The sequence below is a fragment of the Leptopilina boulardi genome, unplaced genomic scaffold (genome assembly GCF_019393585.1).
Source record: "Leptopilina boulardi isolate dan_hultmark-lab unplaced genomic scaffold, ZJU_Lbou_2.1 LbouV2_330, whole genome shotgun sequence".
In the NCBI taxonomy this organism is placed as follows: domain Eukaryota; kingdom Metazoa; phylum Arthropoda; class Insecta; order Hymenoptera; family Figitidae; genus Leptopilina; species Leptopilina boulardi.
This window is the reverse complement of record NW_026137897.1, coordinates 904,783-931,574: the sequence shown is the minus strand read 5'-3', so window position 1 is coordinate 931,574 and position 26,792 is coordinate 904,783. Positions and strand designations below refer to the sequence as shown.

The following is a 26,792-nucleotide window of genomic DNA, read 5'->3' as shown; positions in this document are numbered from 1 at the left end:
TGATAGTTATGACAATTAGTAATTATGAACAATAGTTATATCCAACAGTAATTATATTCAATGGTAGTTATCACAATTGTTAGTTATAACTATTAGTTGGAAATAATGGTAGTTCTGACAATAGTAACTATGTTCTATGGTAGTTATCATAATTAGTAGTTATGACCAATGGTAGTTATAACCAATGGTTATATAATCAATGGTAGTTTCAACTAGTAGCAATTATTCTCAATGGTAGTTCCGACCAATAGTAATTATGCTCAATAGTAAATATGACAATTGGTAGTTATAACCAATGGTAGTTCCAATCAATAGTAATTATGCCCAATAGTAGTTCCGACCAATAGTAGTTCCAATCAATAGTAATTGTGCTCAATAGTAAATATGACAATTGGTAGTTATAACCAATAGTAGTTCCAATCAATAGCAATTATGCCCAATGGTAGTTCCGACCAATAGTAATTATGTCCAATGTTAGTTGTAACCAATGATAGTTGAGACCAATAGTAGTTCCAATCAATAGCAATTATGTCCAATGGTAGTTGACCAACGGTAGTTATAACCAATGGTATTTCCGACTAGTAGCAATTATTCTCAATGGTAGTTCCGACCAATAATAATTATGTCCAGTGGTAGTTCCGATCAATAGTAATCATGCTCAATGGTACTTATGACAATTGGTAGTTATAACCAATGGTAGTTTTAATCAATAGCAGCTATGTCCAATGGTAGTTCCGACCAATAGTATTTATCTTTAATGGTAGTTATGACCAATAATATTTTCGGCCAAAAAGTAATTATAGCTAATGGTATTTCCGACCAATGGTAGTTATGACCAATGGTAGTTTTGACTAATAATAATTATATTCAATGATTGTTATGACAATGGTGGTTAAAATAATGGTAGACACAAAAATTTATAGTTAAAATTGATACATGATTTCTTCGTTGATATAGTAACAATCATTAATACTCTAATAAAATTCTACCTTCTGGATTTTTTTTAAAAACTATAGTGTTATTCTGTTTTTTAAATTTGGACAAATACCAAAAATATTTGTTCGAAACGTTCGTGTGAGAAGTCAGATTAACAATAATATTGTTCATGTGCGATTCTGAACAATGAGTTCTGATAATTTCTCTCTGGACAGGTGTACACGGACCTTGATTATAGTTAGTGATTGACTATTTAAACCGTGGAATTAATTTTCACGTATACGCATGAGAGAATTACCAATCACTGGTGAAATTAGGGGAAAATTTACATTACTTTCACTTTAAGGATATAATGACATTTCGTCAAAATTGCTTAAAAGCTGTTTTTATAATTACATTCGCATCACGCAAGTTTGTAAAATCTAAAAAAACATTTCTAAAATTTTTTTTTTTTAAACAAAGTTTAACGAACGTTTTGATTTTTTTGTTTTACAAATTAAGTGTGTAATTTATTTATTTTTTTTTATAAATTTATTTAATATTGGATATAAAAATTAAATTTTGAGAAAGTTTAAAGGGAAAAGTGTTATTTGCTTGTAAGTTTATATATTTTTAAAGTTAACGGATGATTAGAGAGTATCTACAGGTGCGTCAAGTGACGCGCAGAGCACATCAATGAACGCAGCATCCTTTATATATCCCTATAGTTGAAATCCGGTTCGAAACCGGAACCGTTACTAGGTTTTGGGGGATGCGCAAACGCGACAGGAGAGCCGAACAAAAACCTTCGTCGTCGTCTCGAACCCCACATCGCGTTTCACCATCGTCACGTTCACAATATTTCCGTGACGTTCCGACAAACTCCGGATTTTTCCGGTTAATTTAAAAAAAAAAAAAAAAATAACCGTTATCGAAATTGAAAATATTTCTGATTTTTTTAAATATGAAATAAAATAAATTTTAAATTAAAAAAAGAAAATAATTTTAAATGTTGGGAGTTTTATTTTAAATTCTATAGAAAACGATTTTTTTTTTTGTAAAGTATAAATTTTTTATTCTCTATTATTATGGGAAAATTTACAATTAATGTAATATAAATATTTGGGTGTTTTGTAAATAAATATTTTTCTTTTGTCAGTTGGGTATATCACGTGTCACGTGCGATTAGTGCGAGGAAAACATTTCACAATTTTTGAATATTGTATTGCGCTGGGCAGCGAGAATGTCTTTTTTGCGGGGATTATGGAAAAGCAATTCTAAACATAAAAGTGAGTTTTTGTTTTTTTTAGAAAATTTTTAATTTTTATAATTATAAATAATAGTAATGACTAATTTCTTCTTTCTTTTTTTTTCTAACAATTTTGTCCAATTAAATATCGATATAAATATATATTGTTCGTGCGGATTTGATTGGAACCGTTACGACAATTGGACTAAATTTATATAGAAAATCTTAACAAAAAAAACTTCTGTAGGTATTTCCTGTTCGAAACTTCGAACGTCGTTAAACTTTGTTCTTAGATTTCATTTCGTCATTATTTTCTCAAACTTAATTTACAAAATTTCTTCGATTGAAACTTATATAAAAATACATTTATATTTTATAAATAAATTTATATAAAAAAATTAATTAAATTATTTAATAATTAGATTAGAAATATTTTTTTATTTAAAAATTTTTTTTTAATTTTAATAAGATTATAATAATACAAAAGTTTATAATCTACATTTCTATAAAAGTTTTATTTCAAATATAAATTTTCTAAAAGGGAAAAGTTTTCCCCCCCCCCCCAAGTTGGGTTTCACATTTTCGTGAAATTAGTTTTAAACCATGTACGTATATATTTAAACGATGTATTAGTTTCTATACATTCCCTTTTAGTGGAGTTTCCAAAAACGAGGCATAAAAGTTTTGCTGTTTCACCAACCAGAAATGTGCGGTTAGAACTATATGTACATATAGAAAAAGTTAAGTTGCGACAAAAGCACATTTTTCACTCTTGTAGAAAAAGTACTTACGGTATATATATATATATATACGTATTTTAGTTATTTAACATAAAATTCGAATATTGAACAGAGAGAACAGAGAACAAATGTAGCTTTTCTTGTAAAATTAATGAGACTGTAAAGTGACATTTTTTTTTTACTTTGCGGTTGACAAACAGTTAAAGCATTGTCTCCAGACAAAGCTACTTGTTAAATTCACAATGTACTTTTGTATAAAATTATTATACAAATGGAATATAATATAAAAAAACAATTTAAACATTTCTATTCTATTCAGAAAGGATTTTATTTTGAAAACGTATTATTTTTCAATACGTTAGCATTATTCGTAATTATTATTATTATTATTATTATTATTATTATTAATATTCTTATTTTATTATTATTATTTTTATAATATTATTATTATTATTATTATTATTATTATTATTATTATTATTATTATTATTGTTATTTAAATTAATTAGGTATAAAATTTATGCGAATTTTAGTTGGTGGGCTGTAAAATCGTTTTTACTGAATTTTTTTCCACCTTTATTTTAAACTATATAGAGCCCGTTTTCACTGTGTGGATAAAATTTAATCTTCCTAGAGGTTAAAGACAGTAGATATATTCTGCGTCTGCGCAAAAGCAAAAATTCTGCGCAGACGCAGAATATATCTACTGCCTTTCTTGGAATATTAAATTTATTCACACGGTGAAAACGGGCTCATATACTAAACTGATACTATCTACTTAGTTTGAAACTTTTAAAAAATATGGAAATAAAAGTTTGGCATGAGGTTATTTATATATATATATATATTATATATACTTTTTTGTATTCCAGGAAATGATAATTTATTTTTGAATTTTCAAAAAAAAAAAGTGTAAACTACACTATTCCAACAGAAAAATTTACTTTGGCTTCTTGATAATACATTTTATACTTTTCTTCTATTTTTCTTTTTCTTTTAAATATAGATATATACATCTTTGTGTTATATATATATATAGTTGTCGTGAGACGAGGTTGCCGTAAATTCAAGTTACATTTTTATTAACCTACATAGGTAGGAGGTTCTTTTTTCATCGCCCATTCGGTTTCCTGTTAAATGAAACTTTTCGCTTAGCCATTAGTAGATGAATTTTTTTTCACAATTGCTCGCTATTAGCTATAGGACAATTTGTTGTTTTTTTTTTCCTCTTCTTCTTCTTTTTCTTCTTCTATATGCAATAAACGCATGGAAAAGGGAAAATTTTCTTTATCGTCTTTTAATTACATTATATTGTACAATAATAATAATAAAATGGGGCGCATAATTATCCTATATAAAATTCATTAGTTCGAATTTCCATTTAAGATAATTTTATTCTAGATAGATTTTTTAGAACTTTAATTTTTAAATAAAAATCGTAGAATTTGTGATTCGAATTTTTAAACTACCAGAATTTGCAATTCACTGAATCTTTGTTTGAATTTTTTTTTTTTGCTTTCACGAATTCTATTAAAAACGTCGAATTTTCATTTGATCGAAATTTCCGAAAAAAAACGTAACCTACAAAACGATTTCGATTTTCAAAATTCGATAAATCTAAAATGAACAATATTAAAATATTTTTGTTAATTTCAGATTTGTCGAATTTTAAAAAATAGCGCCGAAATCGTTTTATAGGTTATGTTTTTTCGCATTTTTGCAACTTCGGTCAAATGAGAATTCGGCTATTATTCCACATTGAATAAGAATTGTGCTAAATTAAAATTCTATTTTAAATTAAAAAAAAAATGAGACATTCTTTAAAAATGGAAATTTGATCTTTTATGAGTTAATCATGTGCTTCTAATAATTATAATTATTATTGATTATATTATAATAATTCCGGATAATATATATATTATATAAAAGAGAAGTCTGGTCAAAATGTTAATTGGAAAAAATTGCATTGACAGCGGGTTCACTCGAAAGATTCTTATCCTATATACTCTCTGTCAAGGAAGATTAATCATAACTTTCCTTAGAGAGAACCAGAGAGAACGATGTGACGAGTAGCAAGTAGAGACGATTAATGGGATTATCTGCGGGAGTAAGTGCTATATATACTATAGAAACGCGGATTTTACATTATACACAGTGCTTTTCACTGTCGTCATTCCATCAGCTATAACCACTGATTATCGATCGTTAAATTTGCATAATCTTTTTAGAATATGTAACTACAAGATTTCTAATTGCGATATATGATAAATTTATTTATAAACATGATTTTTTTTTTTTATTAAAAAAAAAAAGAATTTATTTCCATTATATAGACTTATATGAAGTGCAGTGAAGAAAAAGCGAAAAAATTATAGGTTATGTTTATGATAGTTTCTTGTGTCTTATCGGAGTTTTTGCTGATGAAAACAGATAAATCTGTTTTACCGATAGTTGATAATACAGATTCTTTACTGATTAAAACAGATAAATCTGTCTTACCGATTACTGATAATGCAGATTTTCGATGATTTTCGACTGATTTTCAGTAAAGTGACTGAATTTCAGTGGTAACCTTACTGAAGTGATTCAGTTGCTAAATTCTTAGTAAAATTTCACTGATTCGAATTTACAGAGTAAACCTATCATAACCTCCCAGATAGCACGTAAGCTTGTAGCAATCTTGCGGCAAGCTTGCCGCGCAATATTGCCAACCTTGCACGGCAAATTTGTCGCAAGCTTACTGCAAGCTTCAAATGTCCCACCTGATCTAAGCTTGCATGGTAAGCTTACCGAAAAATTGCAGTGTAAGGTTACTGCAAGATTGCACAATAAGATTATTGCAAGATTGCTGAGTAAGCTTGCACGGTAAGCTTGTAGCAAGGTTGGTGCAAGGTTACCAAATAACCTTGCTTTAAACCTAAAAAAAATTTTAGGTTCAATGTAAGGTTATTTGGAAACTTTGCACCAACCTTGCTACAAGCTTACCGTGCAAGCTTACTCAGCAATCTTGCTATAATCTTTACAAAAAATTAGCTCAGTTAGCACGTAAGGTTGCAGCAACCTTGCCGCGCAATATTGCCAACCTTGCACGGCACACTAGCCGCAATCTTCAAATGTCCCACCTGATCCATGCTTGCATGGTAAGCTTACCGAAAAATTGCAGTGTAAGGTTACTGCAAGATTGCACAATAAGATTATTGCAAGATTGCTGAGTAAGCTTACACGGTAAGCTTGTAGCAAGGTTGGTGCAAGGTTTACAAATAAAAAAACTCAGTAATCTTGCAATAATCTTATTGTGCAATCTTGCAGTAACCTTACACTGCAATTTTTCGGTAAGCTTACCATGCAAGCTTGGATCAGGTGGGACATTTGAAGATTGCGGCAAGTGTCCCGTGCAAGGTTGTCAATATTGCGCGGCAAGGTTGCTGCAACCTTACGTGCTAACTGGGCTAATTTTTTCGCTTCTTAGATAAAAATTATTTAATTATTCAAATAAAAAAGAATCTAACGTTTTTTTGGCTTAAGAGAAAAAAAATGTCCGATTCGCAGTTATGAAATGTATTCACTTGTAAAGTAGCACCTGTGAACTATACAAATTCTATACTTGAATATACTGTTCTTTTTTTATCCTATACTTTTTTTCTATATACCTTTTTTTGTATTTGAGAAACTCGTTGCGAATTGGGAAAAAGAACGTTATTTGAATAAAACAGGTATGCGGTGTACTATATATGTGAAGGAAAAATCAATACCGAATATATGTGTTTCATATTGTATATATATAAGAATTGCTATAAAGAATAATTCATCGAGATTTTTTTTTTTTTTTGATGTGTTATATTATACATTAAAAGCAACCGAGGGAATATATACTGTATAGGGATAAAGGGGATTGCAAATGTTGTGACTATGAATTTAAGTTAACCACAGAATTAACTGGCCAGGATATAAAGCCGTGATTCGTGGTACATAACATCCTCTATATATATATATATGCTTGTTTCGTTGACGACGGACATAAATATTTATGGTTTAGTATACATTGCTATAACCAAAATTGTGTGGTGTAAAATGATTCTTCATATTCAGTATTATATATGTATATATTATTTACGAGAATTTAGAAGCAATTCAATTTTGGAAATATTTGAAAAATTAATTTTGTTTAAATTTTTTTATAATCATTCATATTTAAAAATATGAGTTTTACATTATTTTTGTTATTAACTTAAATAGTTACAATTTTGTAATTAACGTGGTGGCAATTTATTTTTTCATTTTTGAAGGGACAATTTATGAGAACTCTTGAGAGACTGTCGAGTCATTTAACTAAGGAATTCCACTTTCTTTGACATTTTAGTATATACAACGTTGTAATTATGCGCGAAGTACCTTGCTCAGAAAATTATTACTTAATTTTACTGACTCGCAAATATAAATTCGTAATAGGTATAAATAAAAATTTAATCAAATTCTTGAAAATTTTTACTATTTTATTGCTTTCTACATTTGAATTAGTAAATATTTTAACCAGTGACTCACATTTATAAATTATGTAAAAATTTAACTAAAAAGAGATTTAATATCGCGAATTAGATAAAATTTAACTAATAGTAAAAAGAAATTTACTATCGAATTAGTAAAATTTTTAATTTAGATATGGAGGTAAATTAAAAAAAAAGAAATACTTTTTGGAAAATTTAAATGTTTTATCGGAAATCTCGATTCGTTTAAATTCTAAATGAATGACTATATAGTAGAGATATACGTTTTATGTTAAAAAAAAAAAAAAATGCGATTCGTGTGAGAAAGAAGCAATTCTTATCTGAGTGCAGGTGATTTAGGAAAAATCGATGAGCCCCTCGCGGATAAAGTTTCCAGACAGCTCGAAAGAGAGGATTGCAAGAGCCGCAGTCGAGTATAGAGGAGAGACTCAATTTAAATACAAATTAAATGATGCTCTCCCTGCATCTCTACAACCCTGCACGTTAAGCTTGCATTCATCTCTCTACCTCTCGCTCTCTTTTCTAGGTAGAGATTTCCACTGGAAAATTCGATTTCATTTGATTAATTAGATCTGGTCGACTGCTTTCCATTTTTTGCCATTTGTAAAGTCTCTAGTTATCTACTATAGTAAATAAAGTCAATTTGAGTTTTCGAAAGGTTGCTTTCTTTTATTGGCTTGTAAAAGTTCACTATGTATAATAATGACTTCAAGTGTTACTATTAATTTACCATAAATTACAATCAATCAACTATAAATTAGTAAAATTACAAATTACAAATTATTAAAGATTTTTAAATAATTATCAAATATTGTTAATTAATTTTTAAATATTCTTAATTATTAAGGGCTAGTTTCACCAACTCCAATTAATATTTAATCAGTGATTAAATCCCTAACCGACACAATTGCATAAGCGATTAAATTGGCTTTAACTGATTATTTTTAATCAAAGTTGGTTAAAATATCACTAAATATTGTTGATAATTATGAAATAATAATTATTATTGACACTAATTATTACTACCATTAATTGTTATTACCATAAATATTTCGACTACTACTATTTTGTACACAGAAAATTATAAGGTATTAAAATAAGCTGCAACGCTTATTATTTTAATTTAATTTTTCTTATTTTAATACCAAAATGGATTAAAATAAGCAACATTGTATTAAAATAATAAGCGTTGCAGCTTATTTTAATGCCTTTTAATTTTCTGTGTAACTATCATTATTGTAACTACTATAAATGCTTAAAAAATATTGTAATTTTAGCAAATTTTTAACCATTTTAAAAGCATTATGATTCTTTAAATTCTTTAAAATTTGTATTTTACGTTTTTCATTTGATGGAAAATAGATATTGAAGAAATTTTTGTTTAGACTAATTTTCATTTAGTTTTACATTTATTTTTTTATGCTTTTGTTATATTTTTTTTTTATAAAAATAAAATTAACCAATTTTTTTGTTTCGAGGACAAAACTTTTTTATTGCAAACTTAGTAAAATTAACGAGAGAAGGCCATAATTTTTAATATACATGTTCTCTTTCTTTGCTCTCCCAAGGGAGAGTTTTCAAGAAGTTTTCCATTTTCATTCTCGTTTGAAATGCTTGCATAAATCCAGACTTTGAGGGCTGTATATACATATATTCTTTTCTTAGAGAGTTTCCTCTGTTATATAGTTATTGTACAGTTAAAAGGACACAATTTTTTTTTTACTTAAAAAAATTATGTTTATAAATTATTTATGCCCCACATAGTATGTATTTTATAATTTCAAAAGTTTTGTACCAAAAAATTTTTTTAAATATTGTACTTTTTTTGTTTTTAATTTCATATTCATATGGTAGTAACAATTAATTGTAGTTACAATCGTTGGTTATTGCAATCAATATGGTAGTTTAAATAAAAATTATTATTTAATATAATAATTTTAAGAATTATTTTAATTTCTTTTTACTACGATTAGCTTTTAATTTTGTAAAATTAAAAAAATCTAATTACAAAAAATTGTGACTTGAATCGTTTTTGTTTATAAGTTAGAAATGTTTGAAATTCCCCGCTAATTTTCTGATTCAGACGCATAAAGCTTGATGGGTTAGAGGTTCTTATAAAGTCATAAACCTTCTACTTTTCACGATCTTGTCATGTAACGTGAAGGTTGTACCTAAATCTTCTCTCTCTCTTAGAGGTGTTTGGCAGCATTCCAACTAGTTCTTGGTCGATTTGCAGACACTTGCTTTGAGTTTATAAGATCTTTATATACACACTTCTATTGCTTGAAAATGGTAACTTTTTTTTCTATTATTGTCATTTTATTTGCATACTAAAGATTAAAATCATAAAATATCCTTGATGATTGAATTTCAAAGTATATATAATATATTATTAAATGCAATCAATAAAGAATGCATTTCGAAACGATTCTATAAAAAATTCCATATACGGAATTCCTACAAACATATTTTTTTTCCACCATTTCGATACAATAATTTTTGTAAATTTTTTTTTATAATATAGCAGTAGTAAAATATTTGATTAAATTTTAATATATTTTTATATTATAAGTTTACTATGCGCTTTAATATATATTATACCCGCATATCAAAGAAGAAATTGTTTTAACCAAAGGGTGTCATATAATTCATATTTATATGGAACTTATAGGTGCGGTCGCAAAGTTTCAATGTGCCTTGATCATTCGAGTGTGTAATTTTACTGAAAGTGGCGAAGCATTAACGATTTACGATCGTCACCCTTTTTATATATATATGTGTAGCGTAAATCCGCGAAAGCAGAATTTTAATGAAATTTTCAAACGCAATTTTTACTGATTTATTAAAAAATATTTCAATTTTGTTTATTTTAAGTTACTGTAAAAAAAATTTTTAACCGAAATGTTTAATTTTAATAAACAAACCGGATAACTTACTTCAACATTAAATAAAATTTTTTAGCCTTTGATTGCCTAAAGAGGTCCTAATTATTATTTTTTATTTAATAAATTGATGGAACAAGCCCTTTCGTACAGTAGTACTTTTTTTTTACTACTTACAGTAGTATTTTTCGTTATTTATTATTCATCATTAATATAAAACAACCTTCTTTTTGCAAGCCTCTTCATTTTTTCTTATAATCTTCTTTCACAGACGTCTCTGAAACAAAAAGAATATTATATATGTTAATAACAATAATGCTTAGAATTTTGTATGTTTATAATATTCAGTTTATTTTTCTATTCAATTTAGTTAAAATTATAGGTATAAATAACTGTTCGTTTCAATTTCCTCACACTTTCTCATTGTTATTTCTTTTTATTTTCTTATACTGTTTTCAACGTTCGTTCTTGGTGCAATTTAAATGGCAATAAACGTCACGAATGTCCTGATCCATTTTGCCATTATTCTATCCCCCAAAGGATTTTATTTCAATTACAAAAAAGCAAATAAAAGAAAAAAAGATTTACCAACTTTTCTTTTACTATCTTGCATTTTCTTTTTTTGTCAAATGTTATTTTTTCATTAGATATTAATTATATCTATATAAAATGAATGTATAATGTAATTTTAAAAAGAAATATATCCCTCATTAAGTGAAATTATTTCACGACAGTGACAATATTCTTCCCTTAATCTGCCACACACTCTCTAGGACGTTTCGAAGGATTATGTAATTTAATTAAACTTGGTGCATTCACTCGTCGTCTACTTCTAATGACTTTGCAAAATCTACGAAAATACACAAGTTGTGTATTCACGCAATATAATGTGCAATTTCTTAATATTACCTTTCTCAAAGCATATAAATATTTGTAAAAAAAAGAAATTTAATTAAAAATTATAAACAATTTTTTTTTTTAGTTAAAAATTGTATTTGTTATTAAATAATTTTTAATTAAAAATCTACATTATAAAATGTAGGGAAAAAATTTTAATATTTTGGAATATAAAATAATAATGTTCTTTTAAAACATCAACTACAACAATTTGTCTACTTATAATTTTCAACAAATAAAATGAGAGAGTGAGTGCACGCATTAAAGTTTAAATTTAATGCGTCCCCAGTGAAGTAGTAAAAACGTTTAACGTCAGACAGTAGAATGTATCCGTTATACTGTATACTATACAGACTGATGAATCCCTGACGGTCTTTACTACTGATCCTCGGCTTTCATTAAACTCCCAAGAAAATAGTTGTTTTAAAAAAATATGTTAAAATGTATTTTTATTTATTTTTTTTTTTCAAATTTTAATTTGAAATTATAACCTCCATTTGATAGTAACTATATAAGTTACAAATTACAATTGTAACTATATTTTAAACGAACTGAGAATATAAATTTGAACAATGTTATTTAAAAAAAAAAAAGAAATAGGCGTCTCAATTTTTGAAATTTTTCCCGGTGATAAGAGAGGAAAGGAAAAGAAGCAGAGCGGAAAGAAAGAATGAAGGAGTTAAGGAAAAGAGACGAACGCTTTCGACCAAAGTACTTTCGAAATGTAAGAAAGGTCGCACAGAAAAAGGAGATTGCCTCTTCCTCTGAGTGACATTCTCACGAATTTTTCTGATATTGAAAAATATTTTTTTTTCTTTATCGGTACAGGGAAATGACATGTGAAATTATGTTATTTTTTTTTTTTTTTTTAAAGAAAATAATTCGCGAGTTATATTTTTAGATAATATATTCTGTAAAATACAAGATTTTTTGTCATAACGGTTTTTTTTTAATATTTAAAAGAAAAAAAAATGATAGGAGAAAGTATTTATAAAGTAAAAAAGTAATATAAAATATATGCAAATTCCCATCAATCTTTTCCAATATTTTTCATCGATGACTTTGCCATCAGACTTTGTGACACGGCTGGTGTAGGATTGTATATTGGGGAAAAAAAGAAGGGGGGGGGAGAGAGAGAGAGTAAAAAAAGCTACTTTTCCAACTCTCTCGTCGACCGGATGACGCCACACACCGAGAACTTACCAGAATTTAAAGTTGTCTCCTTCCATTCGTCTTATTGCAAAAGGTTTATATATTGGACTTTTTCATTCATCGAATGTCCAACAAGAATAAATCCATCTTAAATCTTCTTTCTCACAAACATTTCATATTATATCCCAAACACCTTGGGAAAAAAAAGAAAAAAAATTTATTTTCACTAAATCTGATACATTGAAAAATACATTTATAAAAATACCATTCAATTTTACATTACAGATTAGTAATAGTTGAGACTACCATAGTTGAGACTACCATAGTTGAGACTACCATAGTTGAGACTACCATAGTTGAGACTACCATAGTTGAGACTACCATAGTTGAGACTACCATAGTTGAGACTACCATAGTTGAGACTACCATAGTTGAGACTACCATAGTTGAGACTACCATAGTTGAGACTACCATAGTTGAGACTACCATAGTTGAGACTACCATAGTTGAGACTACCATAGTTGAGACTACCATAGTTGAGACTACCATAGTTGAGACTACCATAGTTGAGACTACCATAGTTGAGACTACCATAGTTGAGACTACCATAGTTGAGACTACCATAGTTGAGACTACCATACTAACCAACTAACGCTAGTTTTTTATTATTATTTATTTTAACTACCATTAACTATAAATTCTACCAATTTTAACCACTCGTTGTAACTTGCCATCAATTGTAAACTACCAGTAACTGTAATTTCCTACTACTCCTAACATTACAATAACAACTTTGAAAAATATTCCCAGGCGCTGGGAATTGAACCCACGACTTTAACGCCAGCAAGTCGATACACTAACCACCTAACCACGACGCATGCTACGAAGTTTTACCATAAAAAATCAAATCACTTCCCTCTACGACAGTTATGACACCATAAAATTGTAATGAATGTAATAATTAAAAAAAAGCACAATGCAATAACTGAAAATTATTTCAACATTTCCCGAAGAATTAAAAAAAAAATTTCTAGTTCAAAAATTTCTACAAATATTATACATGCAAAATTATATTTTTCTCCTGCTTCCGAGTTATAATAATAAAAAAATTTATTCATTATATCACAATGTAATGTTGTGTAAGTGTCAGAAAGCCATGCATAAAAGAATATTTTTCTCGAGCCAAAGTTCACCTCGCGCAATTCCTTTGAAAAGATCAACCCATTGCATAGTAATACATTATTATTATTATTTATTTTTTTTATTATAATATATATATATATATATATGAATGTGAGACCCTTTCAATATCTACGCGACCAGCTTGAATAAAGTCTTTGTCACAATTTTTAAAATGTGGTATTGTAAATTAGAAAAACTTTTCTGTGTGTGTGTGCAGTTTGAATAGTCTCATTATATTTAAAAAAAAGAATAATTACACTGAAAAAAAATTTATTTGATTCAAATAATCGGTTACTTGACTATTATAAAATAAATATTTAAACCAAATAATTTTTATTTTAAATAAATAAATTGTATAAAATAAAATAAATTATATTACTGTACCAATAATTTCTAACAAATACCATTTTATTGTCTCAAATAAAAATTATTTGATTCAAATATTTATTTAATAATCAAGTAATTAATTATTTTAATCAAAAAAAAATTTTTTTTTGTATAATATTGGCAAAAAAATAAAGTAGAATAATAAAAATTTAATTATCAATATTTATGTACAATTAGGTTTAGAAAATTAAAGGAAAATTAATTTTCACGTACTCGAAAAAATTTGAGATGGAAATTATTTGAGGAAAATTCAATTAATTTCCATTAAGTTACGAAAAAAAGGGGTTTGGTGGATAATAAAGTTAGAGGCGGACAGTAGATTTTTCGCAGCAGATACTAAATTCTATTTCTAAGTTAAAGTTCCAAAGGAGAAAATTGCAATCGAGTGAATTTCCTCGGACACGTCCGAATCTCTTCTTCTTCTTCGTGTTGGCAGTCGCTATGTATATATATATGTATATATATATATATATATACACACATATATATATATATAGTGATCCAATAATAGCGTCAAAAGTAAAGAAAGAGAATAATTCGCTTCTTTTCACCTTCATTTTCCATTATTCCAAAGGTACAAAAGACTTTCAGTCGAAAAATTATGACTGCAGTTATATTAAAAAAAAAAAGAAAAGAATTGCTTTTATAAGAATAATACATTTTTCTTTAATTTCGTTTTGTTATTTTAACTTTTTTTAAAATATTCTAAATTAGATGCCATTGGACAGGAAATGGAAATTAATAATAATTTGGTTTTTTAAGTGTTAACTTATTAATTAATTTGGTTCAAGTAAATATTTATTTGATAATAGTCAGGTAATCGAGTATTTGAATCGAATAATTTTTTTTCAGTGTAATACTAATAATATTAATTATTTTATAATTGTTAATAAATTGTAGCCAGATTAGGAAAGTCATTTAACTCTAAATCGACCGAAGTGAATGAAAAAATTTTAGTTTTAAAATTTTAGAGAAAATTTTTTAGCTTTCGATTGTCTAAAGGAGTTCTAATTATTATTTTTTATTTAATAAATTGATGGAACAAGCCCTTTCGTACTGTAGTACTTTTTTTTTACTACTTACAGTAGTATTTTTCGTTATTTATTATTCATCATTAATATAAAACAACCTTCTTTTTGCAAGCCTCTTCATTTTTTCTTATATCTTCTCTCACAGTCGTCTCTGAAACAAAAAAAAAAAATATTGTTATAAATTAAAAACAATATCGCTTAAAATTTTGTACTATAATAAATTTTCAGTTTATTTTTCAATTCAATTTAGTTAAAATTATAGTTAATAGCAGTTTCACTTAGTAGATTTAATTGTGGTTAGTTATCAAATAAAAATCAGTGAAACTTACAGTTAATGATAAAATTAGTCAAATGTGATAATTATATTCGGTGAAAATTATAATTAGCAGTTAGAAATGAGAGAGGAAAATGATAATTGCATTTAGGATATTGATGTTATTGAACAATTTATGGTGTCAAAGAGATCTTATATGAAAGAAGAAAAAAAATGTATGAAGCTCCATTTCCAGACACTTTCTTTTGAAATAGGAAAATTTGGATTCGATAAAGTTGAAAGCCGATTCTCAAAGTCCCTTAGGGTTGGGGTAAAGTTTCTTTGCAAAGAACTTGAATTGAGAGTTGTAGAGCCAAGACACATGTCAATTTTTATAAAAGTGACAAAAGCAGAATTGACACAATTTATCAAGCTATTTTTACATTGTGAAGAAAATTATATATATATATTTTTTTTATTGAATAATAAATATCGTATATTGATATAATAATATTTATTTTTAACATTTATTTAATATCAATTTTATATGACAAAGTAAAAAAGAAAAACTAACGCTATGAATAAATAATTATTTTTCTCTGTTTTGTATATATGTATTTAAATTTAAACACTGTTTTATAATTTAAATCGATATTGTGGTGGAAATTGTTACAGGAGTTGAAATAATTAATTGAAGTGAGAATTTAAACAATAATTATATTAATTTCATGAAATTGATAATTAGCGGTTTCACATATTTGAAATATTCACATTTAAGTTGATATGAAATTCAAATTATTTTTATAAAATCTAAAAATTAAATTAAATTATTTTTTAATATAATTTTTAGATTTTTTTTATCTATTAACAATTTATTAGAAATAATATTTAATAATCAATTGAAAAGAATGGAATAAAAAAAAATAATTAAAATCGATTGATTCGCAGATTATTTTTTAAATTTAACAACTCTCGGTTTAAGTTTACAACTGTTGTTGTTGATTTCTTCTGAAGGAAATATTTCTTCGCATCCTGAGACTAATTGAGTTGTTGAGTTTTAAAAGAGAATGGAACGCTAGTTAACTTTCTCCTTTTATTTGAGAAAATAGTAAAGTTTAAAAAGCTCTCGATTTAATAGCACAATGTCATTGTAAAAAGTTTTATTTTTAGAAAAAATAATTACACAAGTCAGACAGTGATTAATTATTTTAGTTTTTTTTTAGAAATTATTATTAGACTAATTTAAATTGATTTTTTGTCGTTATTTTGGAATTAGATAAATAGTTTAGCGGTAAAGAGGTCAACTTGCCACGCGAGGGTTTTGGGTTCGATTCCTCGTGCTTGGAATTTTTTTTTTTTATTAAAAGTTTAGTTTTTTTAATTAATTAAAATTTAATAATTTATATTTTTAAATGATTTCCATGGTTTTATTTTGAATACTTTTACACAAAAATAAATAAAATCGGGATTTATGTGAAAATCATGATTTTTGAAGGTATTCGTTATATATATAGATATAAAAAAAGGAGAAAAAAGCAACAACTGCTTAAATTATCGACGGGCAGCGTTGGAAGCTCTGAATTTATTGAAAATCGATATTTACGAAATATTACCAAATAAATCACCCATGCACGGCTAACTATACCTAAAACATATAGGACTTTCTTTCACTAGCTGACTGCTCACTATTTTAAGCTTTAATCATAAACGTTGTTAACCAAGAGATATAGATATCACAATTTATTTTTATTTTTGTTCATCATATACTCTGTCTCTTCGTGCTTTTTTATATAAGTATTTAAAAAAAAAAATAATTTCCCTTTTTTTGTATTATCTTTTTCCTTCATTTTTATATTCGTTTACCTTTACTTCGTTTTTTTTTAACTTTTTACTTCCTTGTCAAGTTTGTTTATTTCATATTTACTCATTTTAAAATTAAATCTCTTAATATAATATTTTTAAAGTGTTTTTCAAATTTTTTAAAAATTGCAACAATTTTTTCTTTCACAATAAAATTTCTATAATAAAATTTTCGGCCTTTTTCCATATATATATACAAAGAAGCCATTATAAAATTCAGCTATATATTGCGCTGAATTCGTTTGAAGGTGTTTTCAAGAGAAATTCTATGTCACATTCGAAAATTTATGCCAACGTTCGTGTTATTCGTCCACGAGAGAAACCAATATCGTCGGGAAATTCTATCGAGAGAAATAAATACATATATATATACAGTTGTTGCGCTGGGTATCGAAACGAGAATATGCAAAAGAAACATGCAAGGAGAAGTCAAATAAATTTTGAAAATTCCTTCAAAAACCATTTTAGCTCCAGGCATTGTTATTGTTTCTGTCTTTTAAAGAATTTTTTTGTAACGATTTTATTTTAAAAGAATTTAAAATTTTTAAATTCTAAAATTTTTAACCTTAAATTTTATAAGACATACACGATTTTTAACTTGCAATTTGAAAAATTTTAAATAAATGATTATTTATGGTAATTTTTAAAAAAATTAAAATATGAGAAAATACCGACATAGAAATCTACCTTACCGACTGATGGTAATAGAGTGTTTCCAAAATGTAAATATAAAAATTACCGACATATAAATCTACCTTACCGACTAATGGTAAAACAGTTTTTCCAACATGCAAATATAAAAAATTACCAACATAGAAATCTACTTTCCCGACTGATGGAAAAAATTCATGTTCTCAATTTTTGTACCATCAGTCGGTAAGGTAGATTTTTATGTCGGTGATGATTTATATTTTTTATTTTGGAAAAACTGTTTTACTATCAGTAAAATAGATTTCTGTGCCGGTATTTTTATTTTTCAAAAACTGTTTACCATCAGTCGGTAAAGTAGATATCTGTGCCGGTATTTTTATATTTGAAAAATTGTTTTGCCATCAATCGGTAAAGTAGTTTTCTGTGCCAATATTATTATTTTTCAAAAACTGTTTACCACCAGCCGGTAAGATAGATTTCTGTGCCGGTATTTTTATATTTGAAAAACTGTTTTGCCATCAATCGGTAAAATAGTTTTCTCTGCCGATATTATTATTTTTCAAAAACTGTTTACCATCAGTCGGTAAAGTAGATATCTGTGCCGGTATTATAATTTTTCAAAAACTATTTACCATCAGTCGGTAAAGTAGATATCTGTGCCGGTATTTTTATATTTGAAAAACTGTTTTGCCATCAGTCGGTAAAGTTGATTTCTGTGCCGATATTTTTATTTTTCAAAAACTATTTACCACCAGCCGGTAAAGTAGATTTCTGTGTCGGTGATTTTATATTTTCTGTCAGTAATTTTTATATTTTTATTTTTCAAAAAATTTACCATCAGTTGATAAGGTATATTTCTATGTCGATAATTTCTTATATTGGAATTTTTCAAAAAAATACCATCAGTCGGTAAGGTAGATTTCTAGGTCGGTAACTAAAGAAATTGTAGCTAAAACAATGGTATTTAGAAAAATAATACATGAAGACAGTGGTACCTAGAATAATAGTAACCAAAAGACAATGGTAACTAAAGACAGTGGTAGTTAAAATAATGATAATTACAGTCAATGGTAGTTGGAACAATGGTATAAATTTAGATAGTGGTTGTTAAAAACAATGGTAGTTTAAAAAAGAAAACAACAAAAATTTTCCATTAAATTTTGTGAGACAGAAATAGTAATTCGAACAAAATATTGAAGCAAGAGATCATGTCCCCTTTTGTGTGTGTTTGTATGTGTGTGTTAATAAAAAAAAAGGAGAGGACCGTACATACATATAAATACGAATAAATGTGAAGCTTTCCAGGAGATATTACTTCCTTTAAAGGATGTAATTTTCCTTAAACTAACAGGTGCACTATATACGCGTCCGTCGGAATGGAAAAAGAGAAAAGGAAAGGGAAAACGTAAAGAAAATGTCGAAAAGAGAGAAGCTAAACGAGAGAGAGAACATATATATATATATATATATATATATATATATATATATATACGTGTGCGAGGAGGAAAAGAAAGCTTTAGTTCATGGCTTGCACGGTTATACACGTCTACTTACCGGGGTAATGTTGCCTCGGTCAGCCTCCTACTTCTTCTCACAACCATTGTATATATAGAGAATAGTTATTTTCAACATGTGTATTTTTTTTTTATTTTATAAACTATATACACTTAAAATTGAGTTAATTTTTTTTTGCATTTTTGTTTTTATATACAGGGTGTGATTTTTATTTTCCGGACTTTTTTTTAATTACGTCTTTTTTTTTTTGTTTAAAAACGAAACAAATTTTTTTAGGAACATAAAAATTATCCTGTTTAAATTGTATTTTAACGATGTGTAAATATTATAAATAATTATTTTTATTTTCTCTATTATAAACTTTTTGAGAAGTGAAAAAAATTTTTTTTTTTTGAGAGAGAGAGTTAAATTTATGTTTTTATAACTTTTACTATATATCGTCTAGTTATTATATACATATATATATATATATTTTTTCTTTTTTTGCTTTCCCTCATTTCACGCAGCTTTTATCTTTATTAACTTCCTGAAGGTGATATCGTGGAAATTAGTTTTTCTCTGACATCGAGATGAGGTAGATTTTTTTTTTTTACGTTTTTTCCCCAGTATTCGTGTGCTGAAGAAAATGCATGATGAGAACAGATGGCGGTAATGAGGGTACTTGTAGTTGATTCTTTATTTCTTTATTCCTTAATGACTCGAGTAATTTTCTTTACTCATTAATAATGAGATAGTAGCACAATAATAAATGTTTAATAATTATAATAATAAAAAAATATTAATAAAAATAATAATATAATTACTATTTTTTATTATTATTATTATTATTATTATTTTTATAATATTTTTTTACTATATTATAATTTACCATGTTTTGCAACTATTTACTTGTCTTATGTTTCTGTTATGTTAGTGTCAAATTTATTTAATATTATTTTGATTTTTTGTTGATATATATATATACGCTAAGAGAAATGTAATTAATTTCAGAACTATGCGAAGAATGGGCTTTGGCAAATAGTCGAGAATGTGTTGAGAAAAGCGGTGTCTTGAGTACAGGACACGAGACTGATGATGCTTCAGAGGCAAGATTTACTCTTAAATATTTAGGAAGCACCTTGGTTGAGACACCTTCCAATGAAGAGGCAACTGCCGAAGCCATAAAAACGATTATTACAATGGTAAGCGAATTGTCTTATTTCAAATTTCAAAATATATAAATTTTATTTTATTTTTATTTATTTTTTGTGGCGATATTTATATATATTTTTTTTGTTGGTCTTTATATGTAGTGAAGAATCTACAATTTGATTTTAATTGTTCCCCATATAAACGTGTGCCAAACTCATTAAAAAGACAAATGCAATGGATGTAAATTATGATAATAGAGTTGATCTTGCGGGAAACAAGGCTATAAATTAGTTGGCAAAGTGCCTAAATTTTGTATGACCCTCTGCTTCTTGTTCTAAAGGCGCATATAGTATATACAGATTTTATATTGAATTGTTTCTTTTCAGATTTTTTTTTTTTTTTTTTTATTAAAAATTTTGATTTATTCTAATTTAATCGAATTTTAATTTCACAGAATTCTCATTCAATAGTAGAATTTTAAGAAACTCGAATTTTGAAATAGCAAAATTTTCTATTTAATAGAATTCATAAACCGACGAATTTTAACCGAAATTGTAAATGTCCGAACAAACATAACCTAGAAAAAGAATTTGCCACGATATTTAAAATTCAACCAATCACAATATTGACCATTTTTGATTGGTCGAATTTTAAAAATCGCGCCAAAATCTTCTTCTAGGTTCGAAAAAGAATTGTACTAAATTAAAATTCGGTTATTTAAATTTTATCATTTTTTTTATTTTATTTTTTTGACGGAAACTTCTAATTGGAATGACGATGTTTAATTATTTAAATACATATCCCTCCTCTGAAACATGTATTCAACAGTTTCTCACAACCTTTGGGGGATTCGAAACTAATAGCACTTCTTGAGTTTGCATGATGAAGAGGCTTTTGTTTAACTGGAATAAGGTTAATTAGACGAAATTAGTAACTCACAGGATGTGCCATTGCTTGAACAGAACATTCGTACAAATTTCTACTTAACTTGTCGACCGTGCTGAAAACATGTTTGCTATATAGCAAAATGGTACACCTGCTATTGCACACTCTGCAATTTACTCCCAAACTGCAATGAACATTAAATTTGTTTCATAACTATTAGTGGTCTCTAATTTCTGATTAGAAATCCTTCGTACTTTTTTTTCTATAATATCTTTCTAATTAATTTCTACTTTTCATTATTATTAAAATATATTTAAAAGACTTAGAATTTTGTTATTATTTTGTTTTTTCAAAAAATAAAAAATTTTTTTAATTAATTCACACTATATTAATTAATTAATAATATAACAATTAAATTAAATTATAGAGTGTATTAATTTTATGTTTTTAAATTCAATTTTAAATTTTTTTTGTGAATTATTACATTTACTATAAATTTAAAGTATAATAACTGGTGAAGTAGGGAAGTGATTTGGATTTTTTGTTAAAAATTCGTAGCGTGCGTTCTTGGTTAGGTGGTTAGTGTATCGGTTTGCGGACGTTAGGATCGTGGATTCGATTCCCGGCGCTTGGGAATTTTTTCCAAAATTATTGATTACAGTGTACAATTTTTAGAATGTACAATGGTAGATAAAATAAGTAGAATTTGCGTAAAACGGTAGTTACAATAAAATAATTAAATGGTAGATTATTAAAATTAACGATAGGAACAACGAAGTTCAATGGTAGTAACTACCATTCATTGTGACTACCATTGATTCTAACTACCATAATTTCAAACAATAGTAGAGGCAATCAATGGTAGTTATAGTTAATAGTAGTCAGAATCAATGGTAGTTACAATGGTATGGTATTTAAAAAAATGGTAACTAAAGACATTGGTAGTTAAAAGAATTCTAGTTGAAACAATGGTAGTTAAAACAATTTTAGTTGAAAAAATGGTAGTTAAAACAATGGTAGTAAAAACAATGGTAGTTAAAACAATTCTAGTTGAAACAATGGTAGTTAAAAAATAGTAGTTGAAATAATAGTAGTTAAAACAATGGTAGTTAAAACAATTTTAGTTGAAAAAATTGTAGTTAAAACAATGGTAGTAAAAACAATTCTAGTTGAAACAATGGTAGTTAAAACAATTCTAGTTGAAACAATGGTAGTTAAAAAATAGTAGTTGAAATAATAGTAGTTAAAACAATGGTAGTTGAAACAATGGTAGTTGAAATAATAGTAGTTAAAACAATGGTAGTTAAAACAATTTTAGTTGAAAAAATTATAGTTAAAACAAAAAGCAATTCTAGTTGAAACAATGGTAGTTGAAATAAGAGTAGTTAAAACAATGGTAGTTAATAACATGGTAGTTGAAACAATGGTAGTTAAAACAATGGTAGTTAAAAAATGGCAAATTCAAAATAAATAGTTCAGGAAGATTTGAAGAAAATTTTTGACTTATATTATTTTTTTAGGCAAAAGTCAGCAGCAGAAAGTTGCAAAGGGTTTCTCTGGCGATCAGTTTAAGAGGAATCAGAATGACTGATCTTGCAACGGAGGAAGATCAACTCCAGGTTTCCATTTACAGGTAAAATTACTTATTTGTAGAAATTAACTATTATTATTATTTTTATTCATTTCATTTATTATTATTATTATTTTTTATTGGTATTATTATTTTTTTTAATTATATTTTTATTATTTTTTATTATTTTTTTTTATTACTGTGCGACTTATTACTTTAAGAAAAATCTTTCTCCTCCTCCTCCTAGTTCGAGATATTCGATTAATTTTTATATTTATTTATTTATTATTAATTTATTGATATAGCGGATAAAATGGAGCGTGATACATAGCCTCCTCTCCCACCCCCTTAAATAAGTTATCGCGTAATATATTTATAAAATACATGAATGATAACCTCATTATTATCGTTGTTATTATTAATTATTATTTGTTTTGTTTTTTTTTTTATTGTCAGAATCTCGTATTGTTCGGCGGACGCAACTCACGATCATGTATTTGCATTTATTGCAACAAATCTCAATGAAACAATGGAGTGTCATGCATTTTTGTGTCCAAAACGAAAAATGGCACAAACAGTGACATTGACTGTTGCACAAGCATTTAATACTGCCTATGAGGCTTGGCAATTGTCACAAAATGATCCTCGACTTCATCACACCAAGGATAAAAGTCCATCACTCACTGAAAGTATAATTATTGGTAAGCTCTATATTTTATATTTATTTAAAAAAAACAACAACAAAATTTCTAATTTATAAATGAATTTTAATTTACTTATTTTAATTTAATTTTTAAATCATTAAAAATAAAAAATAGAATTAATGCAAATATTCAGAAAATTAATATTCAACTAAATAAATATGAATAAATATTCAAATAATCAAAAATAAATAAAAAGAAAATAAAAAGAAATAAAATTTAAAAATATTCGAGGCTAATTTTTTTATAGTACATTTCGAGTAAAATGTTATAAACCTTTTCATTGGTATTCAGTATTAAAACTAAAGTTAACTTATACACACTTGACTGCTTCACTCGCTGCTTCATATATAAAATGGGGTTTTTGCAATAAAAATATTTTTACTAGATATCCCGGGATAGTAAATTTAGAATCGGATTTTCATTGATAACACATGAAGCTTACGCGAAAGAAAGATGCACGGAATAGAGTTTGTTGAATATAGAAATAGAGAGAGAGAGAGAAATATATAAAAAGCGAGAAATGCTTTTTTATTCAAATTGTATGTCCGTGCTCATGAATTATATGGGATTATAAGAGAGAATATGATGTTGAGCTCACATGATCTATATATATATATATATGATTTAATTTCAAAAAAAAGAACAAAGAAAAAATCTAAAAATAATGAAGTTATATTTTCTTTTCTCTCGTTGAGATCGTATAATACGTAATTAATTTTTCACAAATTTTTAAAAATATTACTGTTTCTTTATTTTATGAAAATATTTTTATTTTATTTTATAAAAATATTTTTATTCTATTGCATAAAAATATTTTTATTTTATTGCATAAAAATATTTTTATTTTATTGCATAAAAATATTTTTATTTTATTTTATTAAAACACTGAACAAAACAATTTATTTTTATTCAAATAATCGATAAATATTTACTTGAAACAAATAATATTGATTTGAATTAAATTTTATTTGAATCAATATAATTTTTCTACTTGCGAAAGAAATAACATTTAATTGACACAAAAATTATTTATTTCAAGGAAATATAATTTTTTTTTGAAAAATGAAATTATAAAAAAAATTACCGACACTGCAATCTACCTTACCGACTAATAGTAATTTTTTGAAAAAAGAAAATATAAAAACTTACCTTACCGACTGATAGTAATTTTTCCGAAAATGAAAACAATTAAATTACCGACATAGAAATTTACCTTAGCTATTGATAGTAAAACAGTTTATTTGAAAAATGAAAATATAAAAAATTACCGACACAGAAATTTACTTTACCGACTGATGGTAAAAAATTTCTGACGAAATTGTAGGTATATTTTACCATTAGTTGGTAAGGTAGATTTCTATGTTGGTATTTTCATTTTTCAAAAAATTACCATCAGTCGGTAAGGTAGATTTCTATGTTAGCATTTTTATACTTTTATTTTTCAAAAAATTACTTTTAGTCGGTAAGGTAGAATTCTGTTTCGGTAAGTTTTTATATATATTTTCTTTTTTCAAAAAACTGTTTTACCACCAGTTGGTAAGGTAGATTTCTGTGTTGGTATTTTCATATTTTTATTTTTCAAAAACCGCTTTACCATGAGTTGGTAAGGTAGATTTCTATGTCGGTATTTTTATATTTTCATTTTTCAAAAAATTACCATCAGTCGGTAAGGTAGATTGCAGTGTCGGTAATTTTTTTTATAATTTCTATGTTGGTATTTTTATACTTTTTTCAAAAAAATACTATTAATCGGTAAGGTAGAATTCTGTTTCGGTTAGTTTTTTTATATATTTTCTTTTTTCAAAAAACTGTTTTACCACCAGTCGGTAAGGTAGAGTTCTATGTGGGCATTTTTTATATTTTCATATTTAAAAACACCATCAGTCGGTAAGGTAGATTTCTGAGTCGGTATTTTTATATTTTCATTTTTCAAAAAAATTACCATCAGTCGGTAAGGGAGATTTCTATGTTGGTATTTTTACGCTTTTATTTTTCAAAAAATTACTATTAATCGGTAAGGTAGAATTCTGTATCGGTAAGGTTTTTTTATATATTTTCTTTTTTCCAAAAAAAAACTGTTTTACTACCAGTCTGTAAGGTAGATTTCTATGTCGGCATTTTTTATATTTTCATATTTAAAAATACCATGAGTTGGTAAGGTAGATTTCTGAGTCGGTATTTTTAATATTTTCTTTTTTTTATTTTTATATATTAAAATTAATTAGAAAAAAAAGAAACTAGTAAATATAATTATTGGATAAAATTAAATTTTTTAAAAAACAATTTAATTAATTTTATAAACCATTTTATTTACCAATAAAATTTGTAAATTTACCTAGAAAATTATAAATTTCAATCATAAAATTATAAAATTTAATCATTTAATTGTAAATTTTAATTATAAAATTAATTAATGTATAATATGAAATATTGCAAAAATTTTCTATAATTATACGTGAAAATGATCAGACTGATATTTATTATGATTACGCGAACGAAAATGAATATGGAGTGTGTGTGTGTGTATATGGTATATATGAGAATTCACGAACTCGGACAGGTGAAGAGTAGCATTAAATTGCCATAAATAGGGAATTCAATATGGACCATTAACTGAGGATATCGTATATACATAGAGAGAGAGATAGAACCCGAATGGTTGTGTGTATATATTCTCTTCCACTTCTCGGTATTCAAATTTGCTCATTATCATACTGCACGTAACCAGTATGTGTAGCAGAGGTCTTTGCATAATGTAATTCGCCAATAGCGTTGCTCTCTCTCTCTCTCTCTCTCTCTCTCTCTCTGTCTCTCTCTCTCTCTCTCTCTCTCTCTCTTTCTCTCTCTCTCTCTCTCTCTTTATCCTCTGTTTTCCCTCGATTATTCTTAATTTTAAATTAACTACCTACATCCCAAAACTAATTTTCTTTCACAAAATCGAAATATTTTCATTTCTAAACTTTTTACTGTTATTTTTATTATAACTAGATTCTCTACTCTTTTTTTTTTTTTTTCTTTTTTATTAATTAATCCACTTCTCTATTATTTGAAATTACATTTTTTATTCTTTATTTCAGAATATGAAGAGAAGGCAACAAAAGAAAATAAATCCAATGAAAATCAAAATGAACAAAATAAAAAAATAAAGAAAAATAATAATAGTAGTAATGAACCGCAAAAAAATTTACTCATTGATCTCACTAATGACGTGAAACCCAAGGAAAATTCATGGGTAAGAAAAAAAATTCTTTTAAACTCATTTTTGAGAATTTTAATTTAAAAA

General features: G+C 26.4%; 1 protein-coding gene across 2 annotated transcripts in view; it reads left to right on the top strand.

The window, feature by feature from the left end:
- The window catches only part of LOC127285099 (low density lipoprotein receptor adapter protein 1-like), a 36,076-nt gene that overhangs the window by 7,641 nt on the left and 1,643 nt on the right, over positions 1 to 26,792 (top strand). The window contains exons 2-6 of one of the 2 annotated variants that reach the window (XM_051310910.1): positions 2,075 to 2,204; positions 20,210 to 20,400; positions 22,756 to 22,868; positions 23,262 to 23,506; positions 26,587 to 26,741. In XM_051310910.1, coding sequence (XP_051166867.1) covers positions 2,159 to 2,204; positions 20,210 to 20,400; positions 22,756 to 22,868; positions 23,262 to 23,506; positions 26,587 to 26,741 — 750 coding nt within the window. In that variant the 5' untranslated portion in view covers positions 2,075 to 2,158. The remainder of the gene's footprint in view (positions 1 to 2,074; positions 2,205 to 20,209; positions 20,401 to 22,755; positions 22,869 to 23,261; positions 23,507 to 26,586; positions 26,742 to 26,792) is intronic. The other variant, XM_051310911.1, reaches the window with a different exon arrangement.